At 44.5% G+C, this 17,339-nt stretch overlaps 3 protein-coding genes across 6 annotated transcripts in view; 1 reads left to right on the plus strand and 2 right to left on the minus strand.

Annotated features, from left to right (window-relative positions):
- LOC134102434 (zinc finger protein GLIS1) overlaps positions 1-7,550 on the plus strand; it is a 39,708-nt gene extending 32,158 nt beyond the window's left edge. Inside the window, exons 8-10 of the mRNA XM_062556532.1 lie at positions 4,810-4,970; positions 6,057-6,215; positions 6,471-7,550. Coding sequence (XP_062412516.1) covers positions 4,810-4,970; positions 6,057-6,215; positions 6,471-6,604 — 454 coding nt within the window. The 3' untranslated portion in view covers positions 6,605-7,550. The remainder of the gene's footprint in view (positions 1-4,809; positions 4,971-6,056; positions 6,216-6,470) is intronic.
- A 140-nt stretch (positions 7,551-7,690) lies between these two features.
- On the minus strand, positions 7,691-11,209 carry rps8b (ribosomal protein S8b). Its single transcript, XM_062555730.1, has 6 exons — positions 11,150-11,209; positions 10,665-10,771; positions 10,009-10,108; positions 8,839-9,014; positions 8,451-8,580; positions 7,691-8,371 (listed from the first exon to the last, which is right to left on the minus strand). The coding sequence occupies exons 1-6, from the start codon at positions 11,151-11,153 to the stop codon at positions 8,262-8,264; spliced, it is 627 nt and encodes a 208-aa protein (XP_062411714.1). The 5' UTR covers positions 11,154-11,209; the 3' UTR covers positions 7,691-8,261.
- Positions 10,675-17,235, minus strand: elovl8b (ELOVL fatty acid elongase 8b). 4 transcript variants are annotated; one of them, XR_009941461.1, is made up of 8 exons: positions 16,610-16,859; positions 16,202-16,389; positions 13,074-13,154; positions 12,634-12,690; positions 12,433-12,547; positions 12,087-12,214; positions 11,462-11,710; positions 10,675-10,771 (listed from the first exon to the last, which is right to left on the minus strand). XR_009941461.1 is itself a non-coding variant. In XM_062555727.1 (8 exons), the coding sequence occupies exons 2-8, from the start codon at positions 16,665-16,667 to the stop codon at positions 11,543-11,545; spliced, it is 795 nt and encodes a 264-aa protein (XP_062411711.1). In that variant the 5' UTR covers positions 16,668-16,734; positions 17,122-17,235; the 3' UTR covers positions 11,376-11,542. The 4 variants fall into 4 exon arrangements, 3 of the variants coding, with proteins under 3 accessions (XP_062411711.1, XP_062411712.1, XP_062411713.1); XM_062555727.1 differs by lacking the exon at positions 10,675-10,771 and adding an exon at positions 17,122-17,235 and having other exon boundaries at positions 11,376-11,710; positions 16,610-16,734; XM_062555728.1 differs by lacking the exon at positions 10,675-10,771 and adding an exon at positions 17,122-17,156 and having other exon boundaries at positions 11,376-11,710; positions 16,610-16,713.
- Positions 17,236-17,339: the final 104 nt, after the last annotated feature.

Below are 17,339 nucleotides of genomic sequence, written 5' to 3' on the forward strand. Positions count from 1 at the left end.
AATTGTTTTATCTTCCCTCTGCCGCACTTACTCACGTCAAAATTATAATAATTTTGGGCACACTGTTTCAACATGGCTGCTAACAGTAGGCTGGGTTCAGTGGGATTGCAAATCATTTATACGCAGACCAGACAAGGGTTATTGATGTAATGGAGATCCTATTCCAGTCCGTTTTTTTTCCGGCATTCAAGTGCTGCGAACGGCGGCGGTGACTTGCCCAGGTTCACCATGCCATCCAGCCAGTTTTCCCAGGGAGCCGAAAGCCGGGGCTTTTGCGCGGCCCGGGGCAGTTTGAGCTCTATTTAGACACGGGCTTGAGGGCTCCAGCGGCGAGGCCCATCTCTCTCACGCGCGGCTTTACGGCCGCTAACCAGAACCAGAAGCATTCCCACCGTCCCTCGCCAAAAAAGAGCCGCCCCTGCGATCCATCAGCGGAGTGTGTGCAGGGAGGGAGGGAGGGATGGAGGGATGGAGGGGAGGTGGAGGGGTTGTGGAGGTGGGTGGAGGGGTGGGGGACGTGGTTAACGTCGGCCCTGTCGGAACCCGGATTGGCCGTTCCCAGAGGAGCGCCGGAGCGTCGACAGGTGAGGGAAGACGAACGAGGCGCGGAGCAGACCTCCTCATGAATCTTCATCCCCGAGTGCTCGTCTCGCTCTGTTTTCCCTCCGCTGATCCCCCCTCATCCTCCCTCGCCTCGCCCCGCTCCGCTCCGTGCGATGAGGAAGATGCGGCTCTGCCAAAAGACGACCTGCAGGTGACATCATCTCGTCTCGTCGCGTCTCGTCTCATCTCATCTCAGGAGCTCTCGCGCACAACGAGCGTTTACAGCCCAAGGTGACATCTTCTCCAGCACACATCTGCGAGGGATTTCTGTGATTGGTGACGCGGCTGTTACCCTGAGATAATTGAACTCGGGCCGAAGTCTTATTTCAGTGGAGGACAACTCGGGAGAACTCTATAGGGGGCTATTTTAGTGTCAGAGTTTTCTTTATTACGTTTAAGCCAGTCATTTTACGACTGCAAATAGTCTGCATAAGCACTGAATGATGATGAGGTTGATGATGAGGTTGTTTTTCGGTGCTCCGGTTCCATGACTCCTGGTACACCTCACATTATCCGATAGCCTGTGCACACTGACTCGCCCCTTGCTCACACAATCAAGCTCAGCTCGTTTTGTCCGCTACAGTACGTCATGACAAACTGAGTCAGTCGCATTGATCCCCCCTGTCTGTGGAGAGAGGGGTTCCCACAGTCGCCCCCCTCTGCACGTTCTGGTTCTCACATGACTGGTCCCCGTGAATCATGGCTCGCTCAGCCCACGGAACGGTTCGTCACCCCACGCCCACCTCCAGGGAGTAATGTACGAGCTGGCGATCGGTCACACACACCGATCCCTCATGAGGGCCCGTCGCATCGCGGCGATTCACCTTTTACACGTGTCATAACCCCTGACTCTCTCACCTCATCTCCCTCCATCACTTCAGTCGTGCATCCCGGTGTGTGTGTGAGAGAGAGGAAGTGAGGATGTGTGTGTGTGTGCGTGCGTGTTTGTGTGTGTGTGTGTGTGAGAGAGAGTGAGTGTGATTTAGTGTGTGATTGAGTCTGTGTGTGTTTGAGTCAGTGTGAGTGTCTCTGTGTGTGTGTGTGTGTGTGTGTGTGTGTGTGTGTGTGATTGAGTGTGTGTGCGTGTCGGGCCAAATCTCTTCAGGAACTGAGGTCAGAGGTCGTACCGCTCTCATAGCAACGAGGGGGAAAAGGGGGAGACGGACGGCAGATCAGAGCAGAGAAAGAAAGCGAGAAAGAAAGAAAGAAAAGAAAAGAAAAGAGGAGAAAAAAGTGCATAGTGGTGCGGCTGGAAAAGGCACTGTGAAGCACGCGGATGATGGGCGAAGGTAAATACCGGCGGGAGAGATTTATATTGCATATGAAAGATTCCCCTCATTCCTTAAGCCTGAGCGTGGGGCAGCTGGCCGTGATTATCTTATGATTCACTTTAGCTGCACATAGAGGCTGCTTGTAAAAATATGAACAGTATAACTGTTTCCTGAGTTTGTGCTGACAGCAGCTCCCAGGAGAGGGAGGGGAGAGAGGGAGGGAGGGAAGGAGGGAGAAGGCCTCCCTCTCCTGTCTCTCTCTCGCTCTCTCACTCTCTCGCTCTCTCTCTGCGGAGAAACACATGGCGACGGCGGCGCTGGGGCCTGTGCCAGTGCGGGGATTAGCCATGCTCACCGGGAACATGAGCCAGCGCTAACACGCACCGTGCCGCTCCCGCTCCCACTCCCCCTCTCGAGCTGCGTTGCACAAACGTTGGGACGATGTTTGGCTGCAGCCGGGGCCCTGTGAAAATGTTACCACAACCTTTTAAGCCTGTGGCCCATTAGGCGGAAAAAGAAGGGGGAGAGAGAAAGAGAGAGGGAGAGAGAGTGATAGAGAGAGAGAGAGATGAGGGAGGGAGGGAGAGAGAGAGAGAGTTAGAGACCTCATGAGTCACGCCGTTTGGTGACAGTGCAAAAGCACAAGGAATTACTTGATTATTTTCCTCGCTGCTCCCTTCCTTAAACGAGGCTGAGGCTTTTTGGGTTGTTTGCAGAGTGAAACACGAGGAGAAGAGCGAATCGAGGCGAAAGGTTTTAAATCCTGCGGTGGACGTCTGCTGAAAGCTTCTCTCAGGCCCGGCCCTCTCAGCGATTAGGGCCGCTCGCCGTATCTGTTGGGGGAGCGTGGCCGAGAGGCACGTGTGTTTTCCCAGAGCTGCGGGGCTCCAGAGGGCTTCTGTAACCCTGCACCACACACACACACACACACACACACACACACACACACACACACACACACACACACACACACACACACACACACACACACACACACACACACACACACACACACACACACACACACACACACACACACACACACACACACACACACTCACACACACACACACAAGCATTCGCTCTTTCCTCTGGTTCTATTCTTAGGCACGGAACAACCCACAGTGTACGCCACATTAATGATATCAAGCCGCGGTGAAGAACAGTAATAGTAGGAAGAAATAATAGTCGTGAGTGAGTTGTCAAAACAGGAAGTGAGGCAGATGACTTTAATGAACTCTAATGTGAACCTTAAGGTTATCTATTGTGAATCGCTTGTCAAGAGCGCTGTGCTAGAAACACTGATATGGAAGATTTATACAAATGTTTACAACACATATGTTGCTAGCGTCTATTAATGCATAATAGTCATTTCAAATGAGGACAGACTCCACTAGAGCTTCAAGCACCCTGTTGAACTTCAAATTTCAGTATTTCAGAAAACATGCAGCTCATAAATCTGTCTGATGCAATTACGTTTTTTGCTAAGTTATGTTCAAAGGATCTACTGTAACCAGAGAACAATATGGATGGATGTGTTTAATTACATTTCGCTGTCCTCTGCCTACCTCCCCACCGACCCATGCTGCTTGCATGTTTTCCTAATATCCCAGCATTAAAAATTCTCTAATGGTTGGGACAAGCATCTGTTTGTCATATTTCGGTTTGAAACAGGCAATTCATCCGGTTTGTTTTTGTTTTGTATTCCCTCTGAAATGTGGTATGTTTAATGCAAAGTGTGAGTCTTTGATGTGTGAAGTGAATGACAAGAGCCTTGAATGAGGTTAGGACTTCACAGAACTATTCGCCTGGCACGGGCTCCTCGGTTTGAGTGATTTTAGCTTTTGCATATCTTCAGCCTTTGCCTGTGACAGCTGCATCTAATGCAGTTAACAAAGGCGTATTTATTTAATCACAATGCAAGAATCCTATGAAGAAGCTATCGTAGCTACCCCCCGAGCAAAACCCAGTGTGTATGTGTACAGTATATTGGGGGCACGTTATGTAAGCCCACCATCTGGAATGAAGAATGAATACTCTTCTCCTAGAGAGAGCCGCTCAACAAAACGTTTTGGGGGCTTGATCAAAACCATGCTCCCTCGTTTCCTTCGTAATGAGGAGGGGATGATGTTAAAAGCGCCATAAAGTGATGTAAGGGGAGGATGTCACAGCAGATGACATTTGGCTAATTTCACCATTAATCTCTATGCGGAGGAAAACATACAGCTCATTGTTATTGTTTCCCCCTCAAAGCCAAACGGGGCCGTCTTGGTAAAAAAAAATACATTTAATCAGACCCTCTCGTATCCCATAAAGAGATGAGCAGAACAATGAAATCTATGGCTTTAGCATAGGATTCTGAAGGGTCTGAAGCATGGGCCTCATGCTCCGGTCCTTATCTCTGCAATCAGTCCGTAAAATGATACTGTTCATACAGGCTGCACTGGGATGGCCAAGACTGTTGTTCTGAAGTGGTGTGTTCAGGGCTTTCAGCAGTGCTGTGTACCTGTTGTAGTGGCTGGCGACGCTTCACTGGTCAGAGGTGTCAGAGGTTTCACAGGTGTACGGTCCTCCTATGCTGACCTCGTACAGTAGACTGGATAGTTGTGTCCTACCAATCAGGAGACATGATAGGGTTCCGTTTTGGTAACATTCTTTGGTTATCTGTAAAAACAAAGCTGATCGGTTCAATCACATGGTTGCTTTTGGGTGTTAATGTGAAAGACATTGAAATACTGTTCAACTATCAATCATTTTCAGATTTTGAAAAAATCTGAAACTCATCATGGAATTCGAGTATGTAATTAAACCCATGACAAGGTGGACATTAACAGGGATCTTGCACTCACTGTATAGTGACATTCTCTCCCCCCAGACCTCCTGCCAGCCAGTCTAATGTGTCTTGTGCTCCTCTATCTTTTCTTGTGTGCTGCAGCATGCCAGGCCCTCTGCTGTCTCCAGGCCTGAGCTCCATGAAGAGTACCGCCTCGCCGCCTCCGTCTCTGGAGAAGCCTCAGAACTGCGTAGGCAGCCAGCAGCATCTCCACACACACCACAAGCCATACACCAACTTCCACAACCTGCCCTTCAGTGAAGGTAAGGAATTAAACAGGACTCTCTTCTTCGCTTTTTTTTTTTTTACCCACATTTCTTTGTACTGTCAGTACCCCAGAGTTGTTTCCCACAAGTGGAATGTGTTGAGCAACACTCTCAATCCTGACATTTAAAGACCCAGTCATTTGCAGGGCCACATAAGTGCATGTTATAGTGATCTTTTGTGTTGAGCAATTGCGTGGAAATACTGCTATGGTGTGCCATAGGGTCTTAGGTGCGTTTAGTGAGAATTATTTACATTCAAGTCAGCGATTCAAGACTCCTTTCAAAGCGAGAAAATTACATAAAAGCACCAACACGTTATGCAGTTGGTTACAAACGGCCAGAGGGGGAGCGGTTGTTAACTCACCGCCCCCTGAGTTTCCACACTCAGATAAATATTTAAACAGGCTCAGAGTTATCTGACGAGAAAGGGCACTGTTTTTAGCGCAATTAAGAGAGATCACTGTTGGTCTGCCATTGTTTTGTGGCTGAAACATTGTAGATGCGATGCATAGTTGAGGAAGAACAGTACAAAAATGCTGGACCACCCCAAATTCTTGTCTGCTGCCATTCATTTATCTCTGAGGAACTGTAAGCACAAATGTCATCCCAATCGCATACCGAATCTGTCAGTAAAATAGCTCATAAGTAAGGGCATCGTAGCTCTATACTGAGCTGTTAGTTTGTGGTGTATGCCAGTGTGGATGTGTGCACCCTGGTTGGAGTCAGAATTAAATCCTTCTTCCATGTCACAGTTCGTGTTGTCAACTAATTGTCTACTTTTTGTAAATAGTATACAGTATATTCTGAGCTGTCTGAACTCCATCATACTAGATTTTGGTTCTGAAACCTTAATACACTGTTAAGATTCTGGTGAATTTTTGTACATTTAGGCTTATCTGATATAACTATCCTAGCTGTCCAATGCAAATATCAAATGTTGATTAAAGATGTGTCTTCATAAAACCTGCTGCCCAAGTTGAACACATTTAGATTAATCATTTTCATTCTCTGACCGTTACTGTTACCTGCTTCAGAAAGAAAAAAAGATCAACAGCGAGATCCCGTCTTTTTTTTTCTTGGCAGATTACAGAGGCAACTTTCAGAGCTGCTTCCATTTCGGAGACAATTACAGAATGGACCAATCAATCAGCGGCGTTCACCTGGCAGGGGATTCTCATGGCTTCAACTCACACCAGCACAACGGGTTTCACATGACCGGCTCGGCCAACTCCTCCTCCGCAGGTAAGCTTTTTGTAAACCGAGAGAAAACGCTCACTTCTCCTTGACCGCTTCCCCGGTCAAAGAGTCACTCAGAACGTACAATAACACCTGGCATTGTGCATGCAGGTAGATTTAGAGTGGGCTTTGCAGAACTCTTTCACAACATATGATACTGCTGTCTGAGAGACAAAGTGGTTGTGAGCGTGTAAGTCCGGTTAACCTCTCTCCATCGAGGTCGGCTGTCTCACGGGTTTGTGCCGGCTTTTTCACCGACAGGGTTCAGCCTGGTGCCGGATATCCAGGGCTCAGGTTGCCAGTTTTCTCCAGGCCCAGAGGAGAGCGTCTTCTTTCAGGTGGGCAGCTTTGATCGCAGCCTTGGCCAGATGTCTTCGGTGTACACAGAGACGTGAATGTTCAACAACAACAAGATCAACATAAAAAAAAAAGAAACGAAAGGCTGGACTCACCAACAACAACAACAACACCACCAGCCAGCCACCTGCTCAAGCAGCAGAAACCTTCCCCCCCCACTCTCCCTTTTCAAAGTTCTCACTCAGTCTGTGTACAAGGTTTACATCAAACACCCAAAGACTCACTTCCTAAAAGAGAGGTATTTCAATGAACTCGTCTTTTCATGGTAGCAAAGCAAAGGGACTGCCGAATGTCATGGACAGGCCACGGACTGCAGTTGTCAGTTGGGCAAGCATACTTCAAATCGCTTACATTTTATACCTCTACTCTACTGTCTCCACACAGCTTCCATCAGTCCCAGCTACCACCGTATGTGCTTGAGGAATTGCTGCATCCAAACCCTATGGAATACCTATGTTGTAGCATAAACTCAGAAATACATCTCCAGCCACCTGTTTTGTAATTATTTACATGTGAATCTGGCCCTCCCATTTCAGCATTGTTATTTTTTTCTTTTCTTTCCCCCCCTCCTTCCCATCCTCTATTGGCTGAAGTGTAGAGAGAAATATTTAGTTTTGCAGTGTTTGTCCGTGGAATCACGCTTGCGATGTTTTTGTTTTGTTTTTATATCAGAGGGATCAGGGCGAATGGGTGACTTGCAACTTGCTTTGAACAGGAAATTTGTTGCAATACTGTCCTCTAGTTATGTTCTAAGTCTAACATTCTTAGCATCTGAGCAATCCATATCGTCTTTGGCTCTTGCTCAGTTGACTTTGGCAGGGCTCACCGTATGAAGGGCTCTGGTATTTCTACCAGTTTTCACTTTCAAAGCGCAATTGTAGCATCTCATTGAGCATCACTGGGGGTATTCAAATGTTTTTTTTTTTTTAAAGTTTCAGACTTAAAGTGAAGAGGACAGTGTTGTGCAACTCTCGATCAACTCTATCACCAGCTGTATAAAGTGTACAGTTTGTTTTAAAGTGGTTTCTATTGTATTTTTCCTCTTTTCAAAGTTTAACAAAATAAATGACTCAATTCATTTCAATTAATTCATTTCACATATCCAGTCATAGGACACTTGCCTCCCAAGTTCAATTCTGCTTTATTGATATGTTGAATATATTCTTTTTTGTTGTTGTTTTTTAAAATGCTCAACAGAAACTGAAGCCCAAAGTCAGTCAGTAACTGAATTATTATGATGGTAATATACAGTGAAGGGCTACTTCTGAACGGTGTATGTGTGTGGGTGTTCATTTTTCAAGCACCATGTTCCTGTGTAAGCCATGGCTGAGAAAGTGAGCACACTTGGTCACACAGTGACCTCTAGTGGAGATATTCTGAACTAAAGAATGCAGGGAAATATCCAACAGATGTAATAGTAACCAACTGCGTACTGTTTTATTTTTGAAGCCATAACTGGTCAGGTTATACAGCGAATGCTACCATGAGAGAACAACAAAACTCAGCCAACGTCAATCAACAAAAGGGTTTAAAACCTGCCTTCAGAGGCATGGATATTTAGTTGAAATATAACTAATATTTTGAAGAAATAAAACTGTGTTTTCACCATGGTCTACAGAACAAAATGGTGAACATTTAAACGAAAAATGTCTATAAATCACAGATATTTGGTTATTTAGAGCCTCTGGTGTCAGTCTATTTGCCTCTCTTTGCCTTGATCTTCCTCAGGTAGAACTCCAGCTCCTTACCTTCCAGGATGTAGCCATCAGCTCTGCCACACTGCCCAGGTTTTGAGGCAATGCATGCTGCAAGAGAGAAAGATATAGTTCACAAAAACACCAATGAGAAAATAAGCGTAATCGTTTGTGAAGGCCCGGGACTCACCGAGCAGCTTGCCCTGCATAAACTGCTCCTCCAGCAGACTGCTGATCTTGCCCTTCTTCCTGCGGCCCTCGATCTTCTTCTGGACCTTCTTGGACCTCTTCCTGTTCAGCACCTCTTCCTCCTCAGGTGTCTAAGGCCAGAACGATTGCATTTCAGATCACAGTGTGCTTCTGGGAAGTGTATTTTACTCTACAGCCTTCGCTCAAAAGATATGAGATGTAGTTCAAAAAGATTATAGATGTAATTCATGAAAATGTGTGAAGAAATTCAGTTACAGTCTGAGCTAGACACAAAAGCCATATAATGGGTTTAAAATTAAGATAAACAATGTTCTCGACTGGTTCAGCTGCTGAGGTCAGGGCTGAGTGTCTGCATGCTGGACATGTACCAGCTTTGCTGCCTTCTTGCGGCCCAGAGGGACGGCGTAGTGGCCCTCATACCACTGTCTGAAGGGGGTGCTGTCCACCAGAATGATGCAGTTCTTCACCAGGGTTTTGGTCCGCACCAGCTCGTTATTGGATGCGTTATAGACCACATCAATGATCCTGGTTTTACGAGTGCAGCCTGCAAAACAAAAATAGGACGTTAAGCCTTTAACCTTATCTCCAAAGTCTTTGTATCATATGCCAGCCAACTTTGACCACAGCTCTGGGTTCTTTTAAGGGCAACTCGTAACAGGACTCTTTCATGAGTTTCCACAGGGAGCCAAAGAGAGGTGTTTAGTTCTTTGTAGAATATAACGAACCGAACATAGCTTTTATTTCAACCACACAACATTATTGCCTGGAACCGCATGCTGTACGACGTCTCTCTTTAATCCATGGCCTTTTATCTCCTTGTGGTGTCCTAAACTTGCGCAACACATTTGCCCTGGAGGCATATTCGGTTCTGATCAAGTGATAGCCCTCTGAAAGATGGAAGCGATGACAGGACTTGAGGGAATATGCAGTTACAGTATATGAAAACTGGACAAGGTCTCAAAGAGAGCCCGATCGGATTTCACAACAGTTTGATTCTCTGGAATTCTCTGCCATTCACTTCATGCTGTGAGCACAGCTCACTGGAGTAACATGGTCCATTCTAAAGCAGCTGGAGCTCTGGATTGTTACAATATCTCTCAAAGGAAGTTATAAAATTTAAGACCTGACAAAATGCTAAGTAGACTAAAGCCTGGCCACATTTCCTAAAGGCACTATAAAACAATTTCCACCACAATTTTCAGAAAGGGTGCAGAGATAAATTGTGTCAGCGTCAAGTGCATACCTCCAATGCCACACAGGCCAACCACATTATACTGTACATACACATATGTTTAACAAAGGCCACTCAAAGAAGTCGTCTACTGTATGTTGTTTGTTTCACAACGTCTTCCAGCACTTTTGTGGCTATACTGTCTCATATATCACCCACAACCACAAAGACAAAATTAGGTAATAGCACTAATGGGGGGAAAAAAACCAATATTAGTGCTCAGTTGTTTAACTTTATTAAAATACCTATGTCCAAACTGGTTTCTCATCTCAACCCTGCCAGAGAACTGCATGGTAAGTGGACTTACATTCAGAGCCCCAAGAGAAGTTACCCGCATCTAGCCTCAAAGCTCGGTACTTCTTATTGCCACCACGGACACGCACCGTGTGGATACGACGGGGGCCAATCTGTCAAGAAAACAGCCATGTGTGTCCATCACACTGGAAATACACAGCATTTAAGTTTTAGGCTACTGCATTTACATGTATTCATTTTATCCAAAGTAAATTCAAAAATAAAGATTAACATTCCAGCTGCAGGATCTTGGGCAATAGTAAACAGGCCTAGTTCAACATTTACCAGAGGCTGGGAGTGCAGAGGTTTAAGTGCTGGTCAGTATATAGGAGTGGTAGAGCTCGAAGGAAGAGGAGGTGAGGGTAGAGGGAAGAGGAGAGGTGTATGGTAAGTGCATGGTAAGTGTTTTGAGAGGTAGCCTACTAGCCTACTCTCGAAAGAGCTGGGTCTTCAAGAGTTTCTTGAAGATAGAGAAGGATGCCCTTTGGCAGCACTTGGTAAGTCCATTCATCATCTGAGAGAACTACTGTAAATGAAAATGGTCTGGATTGCCTTGTGTGCATAAGGACGGCAGAGCTAGACGATGCTCCTTGGAGGACAATAATAGCAACCAACTCAAGAGAACTGGCATGTGCCTACTGGTGAAAGTCGGAGACACCGCTGTCATACCTTTGTGTTTGCGGGTGGACGGCCAAGCTCATACTTTCTTTTCTTGTGGTAGGGCTTCCTTTTGCCGCCTGTCTTGCGACGCTTGTGCCAGTGATCCCGGGAGATACCTACAGGTGTGCGTCAAAAAGTACCACTCAAGCGGTGACATTGATATACAGAAAGCAAGCGCCATAGTGCAAGTTAGCGCACAGAGACATGCACACATTTACATTCCCTTTTAGCGGACATGCATTTCAATCGAATGCAACATTGATCTAACTTTACAGTGTAGGCTAAAATAAAGACACTTAATGGCCATTAGTGGCCTATCTGTCTCGACTCGCTGTGACAGTTCCAAGGTAATGCGCCATCTTAGTGGCTCTATTAAAATACACAATAACAAAACATTAGTGGATGCCTATATCACAAATGTCCGCAACAGCGTCTATGATAAGTGACATTCTGACAGTGGTCGATGAACCTTGATTCTTTGAAGGGACACTTACCCATTCCTAGACGTTGTTGGGGAAGGGAAGTATCATTGGATTAAAGGTCTTATGACGTCACGTCGCATCGCGAGATCAAATTTGGAGCGTCACTTTTCCACTTAAATTCACTGTTGTTGATTTTTTTACTATCAACTTACCCACTGAACAATACTATTTATTTCTACATAACATTCTATTATAATTATTCCAACATATTAAAAAGCAGACGTATTCAAAACCGACACCACTTCTGTTGTTTCTTTAATAAAGACAGGGACAGTAAACATTTCAGGAAAGACATTCAGTAGCCTACAGTGAAAATGTCCTCACAATTGTTGTGAATGGCTTCATAGTTTCTCTTGTAAAGAGATTTAGCAGAGTAGTGGACCGTCCATCTTCACACTTTGTCCACTATGACTTCTTGCTCTTCCGGGTGACGTAGCTCTGGTAATAGAAGTTGCTGAAGAGCACAATGAGACTCAGCAGGTACGTGCACACCACTACATTCATGGCATCGGGGAAATCACAGTCCGCATACAGGTTGTAGGTGGTGTGGATGGTCAACAGGACAAACTGCATCTGTAACAGTGCATGGAGTCTCCATTTAGAAAACCTCACAAATGCCTACAATTATTCCAGTGGCCTTATTATGAAGTGTGCCATGTACGGTATCATGTAGTTTACTGTACTTTAAGAGGAAGCACTACTGTGCACATTTACGAGGAGATGGCAGAATAAATGTTTTCATAAAATAAGGGATGCCAAGCAGACAGCACACTAAACTGACAACATGATTTTAGAAAAGAAAAAGTTTCCCAAAAATATGTTCAATGGTGATCCACCGAAATGAATATATTATATATAACATAATAAACTCACGTCCAGACACACAACACGCTCACTGAAAATCACAACAACCCGCCTTGACAAACCCTATAGGCTACTCTAAACTCACCAGCTGTAGTGATGTAAGATATCGCTTCCACCACAGGTACTTCTGCATATGAGGTCCCAGCGCAGCCAGCCCATAGTAAGAGTACATCACAATGTGCACAAAGGTGTTCAGAAGACCTATGAAGAAAGCTGAAAAAAACCCCAACAACAAACAAAAATGTACATCTAAATATTCAAATTACAGTGTCCTGAATTCCAGCTTATGTGTAAGGTACATTCAAGTAAATGTATTTATTCACACACACACAACAGCCTAATCCCAGTGAACTTTGTACAGAGGATTTGTAACTCAATAGACGGGTGAGTTTGTGTGGCCATGGCCTCAACTCTTTCACGGCGACACTTACATTGCCCACCAGCAAGATACTTCACCCCAGCCCACCAGTTGAAGATCATCGTGCCGTGGTGATACACATGCAGGAAGGTTAGCTGGTTGTTCTTTTTCCTCAAGATGAAAAAGATCTACAGGATGAGAAAGACAGACTCAACAGTATAAGCTCTGTGGCTGATCAGAACTCCGCTTGTAACTAGGAGTTTGCGATTCATACCGTGTCACTAAGCTCGATGACTTTGGAGAAGAAGAACCACCAGCACGCACTGGCCATCTGCCAAAGGAGAACATGACAGATATGAAAGCCATCACCGTCACAGAAAAGAAATTATAATAGTTAAACTTTAACCTTCAGAGTTGAAAAGAGGATGATTTAAATGTCTAACTAGACAGTTCCAATTGACATTTCTTTGATCATGCGTTAGTATTCTTATGTAAACTTGCAATGAGACTGTTTCTACTTCATGCTTACGAAGAGCAGAGGAGAGGGAATATATGAATTTGAATAACGTGATCTAACAACTGAAATGACAAATACTGTTTTAGACACCAGTATTTAGACCTTAATCAAAAGAAGGCCTCCTACAACCAGTCTATGACCACAACTCATGTATCAATACTCAAACTACTGAAAATCTAAGATCATATCTCATTTACCCGCATGGCCAGAGGACTGGTGCTGTAGTCTACTGGTTGACAGAGGTAGCTGTAGTTAGCTAACCAGGATGCCATCAGAAACTATAATGACAGAGAAAAATTGATCATTAACTGGCTGTAAAAGAAAGTTGCAATTGCATGTCTAAAGCTCAGTGCTTTCTGCAATGTACATTATACGCAGAGGTGGGTACAAATACATCAAAAACTATTTTGTTACAAAATACAAATACTGGCGTAGAAAATGTAACAAAATAAAATACAAAATACAGATGTGAAAAATGTATTTAATTAAAATACAAGTAATTAGTAATTAGAAAATACAAAAATACCCCCACAATAATCATGGTATACCAACTTTTAAAATAAACTACAAGAAATACAATTTTTTTATTGGCGGACAGAGGCCTAAATTCTTTACTTTGGGCTGAAGTAGCCTGGTCCTACCATACTATCGTACATTCATAATGTACAGAGAGTCTGGACACTTTCCATTGCCAAGCATGAATTTCCTTGAATGCGGATACTCTGCCCAGAGCCTCTCAGATCTGCCATAACCAATTGATAAACGTTTGGTCGTGATGTGACATGCTCAAACTAGCGACCTCAACGTCATCGTTCTCAGCTACTCCCTCTGTTCGCTGATTGGACCTGCACATTTTTGTCTTGAGAAAACCTGTGAATATACCACAGACCCAGACTACGTAGTGGAGTGAAATGAAAACTGAACGGAAGTACGTAGGAAGGCGGAGCCAGGCTACCCATGAAGTAGATCTAGCAAAAAAAATTAATCAGCATCCTATATCAATATAAACGATGATTGAACTGACAACAAGCAGGCTTTGCAACAGCTTCAAAGCAGGCTTTGCAACAGCTTCAAAATGGCAGCGGTCATCCCCACTCTCAAAAAAACAGGCTCAGACCCTGACGACCCCAACAGCTATCGTCCAATCTCCAACCTCCCCTTCATTAGCAAAATCCTGGAAAGAGCAGTGGCTGCCCAGCTTCAACATCACATGTCCCACCATGAGCTCTTTGAACCTCTTCAATCTGGTTTCAGAACCCATCATAGCACTGAGACCGCCCTCATTAAAATCACAAATGACCTCCTGCTTGCTGCCGACAATGGCCTCATCACCATCCTCATCCTCCTTGACCTTTCTGCAGCTTTTGATACAGTTTCCCACACCATCCTCCTCCGTCGCCTCTCTGAACTCATCGGCCTTAGTGGCACAGCACTGTCCTGGTTCCGGTCCTACCTCACAGGCCGGAAACAATTCATCACATTAAATGGCTCCAACTCTGTTCCAGCACCCGTCAACCATGGCGTGCCTCAGGGCTCTGTGCTTGGTCCTCTGTTGTTCACCATTTACATGCTACCCCTGGGTCATATTATCCGTAAACATGGACTCAACTTCCACTGCTACGCCGATGACACTCAGCTTTATATCAGCACCAACCCCTCCTCCCATCTCTCACCCACACAACTTGTCAACTGCCTGCAGGAACTCAAATCATGGATGACCACAAACCTACTCAAACTCAACAGTAACAAGACAGAGCTCATGGTGGCCCCTGCACCACTGCTCAAGAAAATTGGAGACCTGGCCCTGGTCGTGGATGGCTGCTCCATTTCCCCATCATCTGAGGTGCGCAACCTGGGTGTTATCCTTGACTCCACTCTCTCCTTCCGGTCTCACATTAACAACGTCACCAAGTCTGCCTTCTACCACCTCAGAAGCATCTCACGACTTCGGTCCTCACTCACACCCTCAGTAACCGAGACACTCATCCATGCCTTCATAACCTCCCGCCTGGACTACTGCAATGGTGTTCTGTCTGGACTGCCCACCAAGGCCCTTAGCAGACTCCAGTATGTTCAGAACTCAGCTGCCAGGGTTTTAACCCACACAAAGCCTTGGCAGCATATCACTCCCGTTCTCCAACAGCTTCAGTGGTTACCAGTTAAGTCACGCATCGCCTACAAGATCCTCCTGCTCACCTACAAATCTCTCCATGGACTCTCACCTCAATACCTCACTGATCTCCTCCACCCCTACACTCAGTCACGCTCCCTGCGGTCCTCTGACAAGGACCTGCTGGCCATTCCCCGCACCAGGTTGCGGACTTTTGGGGACAGGGCTTTTTCTGTCAATGCTCCCACACTCTGGAATACCCTACCACTCCATGTCCGCTCTGCCCCGTCCCTGTCCATGTTCAAAAAGCACCTCAAAACATTTCTCTTCACAAAGTCCTTTGACCCCTAACACTCCCCCCCCCCCTCTCATTTGTTAAGCGACCTTGGGTATTATGAAAGGCGCTATATAAATCCAAGATATTATTATTATTATTAGTGGAATCAACTCTCAAACTACCCACCATCATTTTCCGCATTCAATGAAAGTAGTACAACAGATTGAACAGGTTAGCCTTTTTAATTTGAAATGCATTTCCCTTTTTGTGCTAAAATGCATGCCTTTTGCCTTCATACATGACTGGCAACACGGGGGACAAATAAAGTAACATCCTGTAAGGTGTCTCAATATACAGAATTAATTAACTGGGAGGTGAAAACCCGAGACTGTTTCGCATTGGGGAGGTTTTTGCCTCAGTCTCCTCCATTATTTCTATAGATCAGGACACCTTGGTTGATACCTTACATAAATCCTCATGTCATGGGGTTCATGTCCTAAAGTTCTGACCTTTGGCTCCCAGACTATGATAAGCATAGCATATTGTCATGGTTATACAAGGTAAGAGGCTATATTTAACTGTGTGATGAATTTTTGGCTTTTTGAGGGGGGGAAATGATGAGATTTTTGTTAAGTATTTAAGTATTTTAAATACTCTAAATACAACCCCTCAAAGTATTTTGTTACAAAGTACATTTGATTTTTTCCAATCCTGCAAAATACAAATGACAAAATACACTAAAGTAGGCTAATTAAATACGCATTTAAAAAAACATAATTGAAATACTGCCCATGTCTGATTATAAGCTTAGTTGACTAACCAGTCTGAAACTGGTTGGTCATGATGAAATGAGTAGCTGGTGTTAGAAAGGTTCTAAGAAACATGAACTTTATTACAACTTAGACACTATAATGCATGCAACCACTAGCATAGCCTACCTCGTGAAACATATAAATGGAGAGAAGCACCATTGCAAAGTTGTAGACAATGAGAACAACTTTGAGATCAACAGGCTCTCTGTTCTTCATCAGCCTGGGTCCAATCCATATCACACCGAGATAAAAGAGAAATACGCAGATGACTGGCATAGGAGAATACACCAGCAGCCACGGATCTGTCCTTTTATCTAAAAAGAAAAAAACAATGCACTTGGCTTTATGTTTTATGTAGACTAATGCATGGACATACCAGGGTCATTTTAAGGCGGGCTACAGACGAAGGAATTGTATGACATGACTTTCTTGACACGTCTGCTTCAAATGAAGATGTTTGCAAGGATCACACATTTACCTTGTACGCGTGTGACGCGTTTTAATCTGTAAAAGAAAGCATGGCGCATAAATTACCTCCATTCTCCAAAATCCACCGATGGAACGATTCAAATTTCTCCCATGCCGAAGCCATTGTGCACGCCCAGGAAAAACACTTCCGCGTGAAATCAATTCAGCCACTGTCAAAGCAGGACACAGAGCTACGGCAAAGAAAAGCAGGATTGTGCAAGAAATCGCAGAAACTAACACTTTAAAAAAATAATAAATACCTTAAAGTCTGTTTAAAACCAACAGTTTTCTCCCCTCCTCCCCCTTTTTTTTTTACTGTGGTGGATCCACACTTCACCAAAGCATTTAGCAAAAACATATAGTAGAAATAAACTGCGTTCAACAATTATCCTTACCCACCTTGTCACAATAAGAGTCAACACTCAACAATTTACAATATAATCGTCGTCATACCCTTTCACAGAAATGAATTCAAGATAATAATATTTGACTGACACATACGAAAAGATTTCACGTTACTATTAAATATAATTACTGGACGCGCTATTCATAATCACCCCCAACAAAAAAACTCTTACCCCTGCTTGTCAGAGTACAGAGAGCAGAAACTGGAAAGGTATGTCAGGATTCAAAACTCAAACTGTGTCTGCACCAAGATGATAGGGCTGAAGGTGTGACCCTGTAGTGCAACCTACACAAATCCAAGTCACAGCACAAACCACTCAGTGTTGTACTGCCATTCCCATTCAAAAGAAAATGTTTTCAAATAGTTTTCATATAAAATCTTTATTCATCA

This window comes from Sardina pilchardus, chromosome 15 (assembly GCF_963854185.1).
Source record: "Sardina pilchardus chromosome 15, fSarPil1.1, whole genome shotgun sequence".
Taxonomy (NCBI): domain Eukaryota; kingdom Metazoa; phylum Chordata; class Actinopteri; order Clupeiformes; family Clupeidae; genus Sardina; species Sardina pilchardus.